Source organism: Anopheles cruzii, chromosome 3 (assembly GCF_943734635.1).
Source record: "Anopheles cruzii chromosome 3, idAnoCruzAS_RS32_06, whole genome shotgun sequence".
NCBI classification, from domain to species: Eukaryota; Metazoa; Arthropoda; class Insecta; order Diptera; family Culicidae; genus Anopheles; species Anopheles cruzii.
In genome coordinates, this window is record NC_069145.1 from 81,071,327 (window position 1) to 81,076,972 (window position 5,646).

Consider the following 5,646-nt stretch of genomic DNA (forward strand, 5'->3'; position numbering starts at 1 on the left):
TAATTCCCGTTCCGCTGTCGTTGTCGGCGTCATCGGTTTGGGAGACGAGTTCGGATGGAATTTCTTGACAACTTCCAGTTGCTGGTCGGTTTAAAGGCGAGCTTTGGCGAGCAAAAGTTTCCTGTTTCATAATTGAACTTTGCAGCGGCTGTCTCGGGAACTGCATTCCATGGAACTGGAGTGTTCGGGAATGCATTTTAGCGTCCGGCTTCTACGCGAGCAAATGACTCGTGCTAATGACAAACTATTCTCCCGGATCCAAACTTTTGCAAGACTACGAAGCAAAGGGTGGCAATCGTTTGGTAATTGAAATGCTGTAAAATTAACTCGTCACTCGTACTCGTACGCAAAAAGTATTAAAGTCTCGCGAATGCAAACAACCCGGTGGCGGATATTGCGACCCAAAATTTGGCTGCACAATGCCGCCGCATCATAATGCGTACCGATAATGCGACACGTCCGGGCATTTGGGGAATAATTACGATTGGGGAACAAAGTAAAAGGGAATCCTGCAATTCCGCCGCACGAAAGCACGCGCCGGTGACGTTTCGTGTTACGCGGTTCAGAGCAGCGCGCGTCCACGCTGGGTTTACGTGATGATAATTGCGATCCGACTACCATTAATCCGATCATGGGCGAAGGAAATACATTGCCGGATACCAGTAGTGAAACACTTTGTATATAATTAGCTGCCGTTCGATTGGCACAGTAAATGGGTAATGCATTCGAATGCGCAGAATACAGATGCACTACGCTTCGATGCTGTCACCAGCGGACGGAAGGACACTAAGACCTTTGTGAACTATGCTGATGGGTTTCAACAAAGCATCATAATTATGAACAAGATTGGCAATGGCCTTGTGAATTCCTATAATTGCTTGTTCTATACAATTTTGGCCCAAAATATCTTGCCTTGCATAAAAATAATAATACTCGACTCAAATATCGCCACCACTTAGAGTGGTTTCAATTCTAAGCCTAAACGATAAAGACACAAAGAAGCTATGCCCCTGTGCCCAAAGCTAAAGGATAATGGAACTCACCGCACGGAACCGGCAATTATCGAATAAGGGCACGCCGCCACATGAGCCCCGGGAAGGCTGAGGATGGATCACCGGTGACGGTCAGTGGCACGATCCGCTTGCCGGCACTAATTGCCCGGCACCCTATCCCTTCTGGAGGGAGGCCACTTTTCGAGGATGAAATATGACAGTTTTTACGTGCGACGAAGCCACAGCAGGGTGACCGCCCGTGGGCCAACTTTAATTTCCCGCCCCAACTGATCCAATTCATTACTCGGACCACGGTGCTCGACAATGGAATTTTCTCTAGTCCCAGCACAAGAGTTAAACCGGGCTAAGGATCCGTGGCGTCGTTCGCGTTTTTAACGTAGATGAATTTTTTATACGAGCCATCCCCGGAACGCGGACGCGGACCCCACAGAAAATTCGTTTAAAAGCAGTCCGCGGGAACACTTTCCGAATCATTCTCTAAGTGGTTTTTAATAACTTCATTCGCTCCAGGTTCGGTGTAGCGGCCGGGAACGAGGACCCCTTCGGGAGATGGACATTCTGGACTGTCCGCTGTTATCGGTGAACGGGCGCGATTGGTGTTTCTGGTGACCACCCTGAATGTGTGTGAGTGTTCGCCGACCAGGCGTGGGGAAATCATCTATACCTATTTTGCGGTGCTCTACTTTAACGCCGTGGCCACTGCTTTGATTGGTCACTGTGGCGACGGTAGGTTGCGGTTCATTAATTTGTGGTTTCCTTCTCTGGATCGTTCCGCCGATGCGCGTACCAAGCGGACCATTCAGTTTGTTGAACAATCATCGATCGCACGAGCCCAACCTAGCTCGCTCTTGGTTCATTTGGGTAGTTTTATTGGAAAATTCAACAAAACAAGAGAAAGTATAAAGTTCAAAATAAAGCTCAAAATGTAATACTTGCAAACTCTGAACAATTATGTATGGTACCGATTACTCTACTTGTTTTCGTATGATTCCACAAAGTGAGATAATTTTCACCGGGTAGTTGAGGGCGTCTACAGTGGTCCGTTGCTGGAGTCGGATAATTTGATCAAGGAAAGCCTTCTGGAGAACTCTCTGCGCGATCCACTCGGAGCGAGTGTTTGAAGTGGCCATCGAAATGCACGCTGCATCAACGACCGCATCCTGCTACAAACCGCAATCACGGTTGGAACCGTTTATTCGACGACTTTGGAGACGACTTTCAATCGCGCTGCTGAGCGCGTCGCACTTCACGCTACTCAGGAGGGTTTATAATTGAAACGATCGCTAGGGAACCGCCGCTCTTCGGTGTCACTTCCTGTGGGGACGATGAGGTTGCGGATTCGAATATTGACTCTACAAAGTGACGGCGAAAGGCGAGAAACCACAAAATCGTGATTAATCATAGCATCGATTCGTCACCGCCGATGATGGGATTATTTTAAGACCACTCTTTTAGCCGTTCCTGCCGGGCGAAAGTTTGAAAGACTTTGCTCCCTCTCGTTACTGTTACTGAACCGGCCGGGGATTTCTTTTTCCACCCCGAACACCATCATAATGTGCCACGGATTATTGTTCATCATGACGCAAAACTTTTCGCTTGCCATTTCGTGCCCACTTCGGTGCTCGACACTCACACACACACACACAACACGAACTTTTAATTGAGACTTACTGGAGTGGAACTTTCTTGACCGAATTATTGATTTTAATTAGGCAGTGAGATAAAAAGTTCAGTTCGTGTTGATCAAATATTTGAGAAAAATAGCGTGATTCACTCGAGCATAGGTCACCCTGGGAAACTGTTTTTCGGGTGTGCTCTTTAAACGATGAATCATGATTTCTTCGTTTGTTTACCTATTACATTTTCATCACAAAATGTCCAATAAATCTAATAGAGTTTTCTAAACTCCTCAAATAGTTTAAGATAAATTGTGCTAACATTTGACGAAGGGTGGTGAAATATTTCTCCGAAAAATTCGGTGTGGAAAAATACTCTTTGAAATATTTCCACTTTTCACCAAAGACCTTGCGCCTCCATCGTGTTTACCACTTCGGATCGGATAGCAAACAAAACTTCTTTGAGATAATTTAGTGATAGTAATATGGTTTTTTGTAAGGGAAATACTAAGTCAATAAAATATGGCCAACTTGAAAGCTAAAACGAACACAAACGTTTTCGAAATAGTATGTTCTAGACTTTCTATGTGCTTTCTGTCATATTATTATCTTAGTTTTGCTGACACACCAAGTCCGTTTAATACCGTCCGTTTTAGACAATAAATTTATCGCCTAGTAGCAAAAGTATGTGCACCAGCTGGTTAATTGATTGATTTTCAAATTACATGAAACAATTATTTCACACTTACGAAACTCACTCGGTGCTTTACGGTCGAGGCCGTTTTCTTTGTTTCCCATACAACAATTAAAATTAGCTCCCATTCCAGCATTCCCCAGAGATCCTTCCGACGCCGCGTGTGACTTTCTGTTGAACTTTCTCACGTCCAAACACATATCGGCCACGGCACGCGATGCGGTGGTGACATTAATTGCCAGGTTCGCACCTAAATCATACACCCCGAGGGAAGGTGTGCCCTCGCCGGCGCGAGGATTAAAACGACAAACAGGCCAGCACCGTTTAGCGTGGCTCCTAAGTACCGTACCGCACGGAACCGTCAATTATCGAATAAGGATACACGGCCCTGCCCGACCGGCCGCCGGAAGGAAGGACGATGGATCACCGGTGACGGTCAGTGGCACGATCCGCTTGCCGGCACTAATTGCCCGGCACCCTATCCCTTCTGGAGGAAGGCCACTTTTCGAGGATGAAATGAAATATGACAGTTTTTACGTACGACGAAGCCACAGCAGGGTGGCCGGTAGAGGGCCAACTTTAATTTCTCCCCCAACTGATCCAATTCATTACTCGGACCACGGTGCTCGACAATGGAATTTTCTCTAGTCCCAGCACAAGAGTTAAACTGGCTAAGGGTCCGTGGTGTCCGTCGCGTTTTTATCGTAGATGAATTTTTTATACGAGCCATCCCCGGAACGCGGACGCGGACCCCACAGAAAATTCGTTTAAAAGCAGTCCGCGGGAACACTTTCCGAATCATTCTCTAAGTGGTTTTTAATAACTTCATTCGCTCCGGTTAGGACTCCGGGATGGACATTCTGGACTGTCCGCTGTTATCGGTGAACGTGCGCGTTTGGCGCTTCTGGTCGTTTGTCCTCGTCCACAACTGGCGGCGGTACATCAGCATCATCCCCGTGACCATCCTGAACGTTTTCATGTTCGCCGACCTCTACCGGGCGTGGGGAAACATCGAAGAGGTCATCATCAATGCCTACTTTGCGGTGCTCTACTTTAACGCCGTGGCAAGTGCTTCGAATGGTGATTGCCCCGGTTGGCCCGGCTGCGGTTCATTAATGTGTGCTTTTCCGCTCCGATCCGCTCAGCTGCGCACCCTCATTCTTGTGTATAATCGGCAGAAGTACGAACTCTTTCTCGATGGCGCCGCCAACGTCTACAAACAGATTCGTGTAAGTATTGGCGGTCGTCGGGTGTGTGCAAATAATGTTAAACAAGCCCAATGCTTCGTGCCAGGACATCGATGATGATCCGGTGATAGCGAAGCTCATCACGGTTTACACGCGCCGAGCACGGGTCCTGTCCATTTCCAATCTCGCCCTGGGCGCCTTCATCAGCGGGTGTTTCGTCGTGTATCCGCTCTTCACCGGCCAGCGTAGTCTGCCGTACGGCATGTTCATTCCGGGCGTCAACAATTTCGACTCTCCGCAGTATGAAATCTTCTACATCACCCAGCTCGTTCTTACCTTCCCCGGGTGCTGCATGTACATTCCGTATACAAGTTTTTTCACCACCAGCACGCTGTTTGCCTTGGTGCAGATCAAGACCCTGCAGCACCAGTTGCGTACGTTTCGGGCGGAACAGATTTCAAAAGCCACACCGAGCCTCGATCGGCAGCTGGAAAAGTTCATCGAAGATCACAAGCGGATAATTCGGTAAGCTACCGCTCACCAAGTCTCGGAAAAGGAAGCTGGATGGACCGTTGTTGTACAGTTTTATTCAAGATCTAAACGGCCTGGTGACGTACATCTGCCTTATAGAGCTCCTGTCCTTTGGGTTGATGCTTTGTGCCCTGCTTTTCTTGCTCAATATTGTAAGGAATCGTCCGCGGGCTGCAAAGCCGGTTATCAACGCCGATAATCCTTTTGTAATTGTGTCCCTCAGATTAGTGTGATGGCCCAAATTGTGATCGTTGGTGCCTACATCTTCATGATCCTGTCGCAAATATTCGCCTTCTACTGGCACTCAAACGAGGTGCGCGAGGAAAGCATGGGCATTGCCGAGGCGGCCTATAGTGGACCGTGGCTCAAGGTGGATAATTCGATCAAGAAAAAGCTGCTCCTGATCACACTGCGCGCCCAGCGACCACTCGAGGTGAGCAGTTAGGGGAGTGTTTTTGGGCGTCACGATTAATTTTACGTTTTCTTTTGATCCTCAATCGCAGCTCACAATTGGAAACGTTTACCCGATGACTTTGGAGATGTTTCAATCGCTGCTAAACGCGTCGTACTCGTACTTCACGCTACTCAGGAGGGTCTATAATTGA

At 47.8% G+C, this 5,646-nt stretch overlaps 1 protein-coding gene across 1 annotated transcript; it reads left to right on the forward strand.

Moving 5' to 3' along the window:
- The first annotated feature begins 4,174 nt into the window (after positions 1 to 4,174).
- Positions 4,175 to 5,646, forward strand: LOC128271946 (odorant receptor Or2-like). The gene is made up of 6 exons (XM_053009638.1): positions 4,175 to 4,387; positions 4,469 to 4,552; positions 4,617 to 5,035; positions 5,094 to 5,193; positions 5,265 to 5,474; positions 5,545 to 5,646. The coding sequence occupies exons 1-6, from the start codon at positions 4,175 to 4,177 to the stop codon at positions 5,644 to 5,646; spliced, it is 1,128 nt and encodes a 375-aa protein (XP_052865598.1).

What these genes read in the sequence shown, in the direction of transcription:
- LOC128271946 (XM_053009638.1), top strand. Translation starts at nt 4,175, where the DNA reads ATGGACATTCTGGACTGTCCGCTGTTATCGGTGAACGTGCGCGTTTGG. An exon ending in TGCTCTACTTTAACGCCGTG is followed by an intron (nt 4,388 to 4,468) that starts GCAAGTGCTTCG and finishes CGATCCGCTCAG; the next exon opens with CTGCGCACCCTCATTCTTGT. An exon ending in TGCTTTTCTTGCTCAATATT is followed by an intron (nt 5,194 to 5,264) that starts GTAAGGAATCGT and finishes TGTGTCCCTCAG; the next exon opens with ATTAGTGTGATGGCCCAAAT.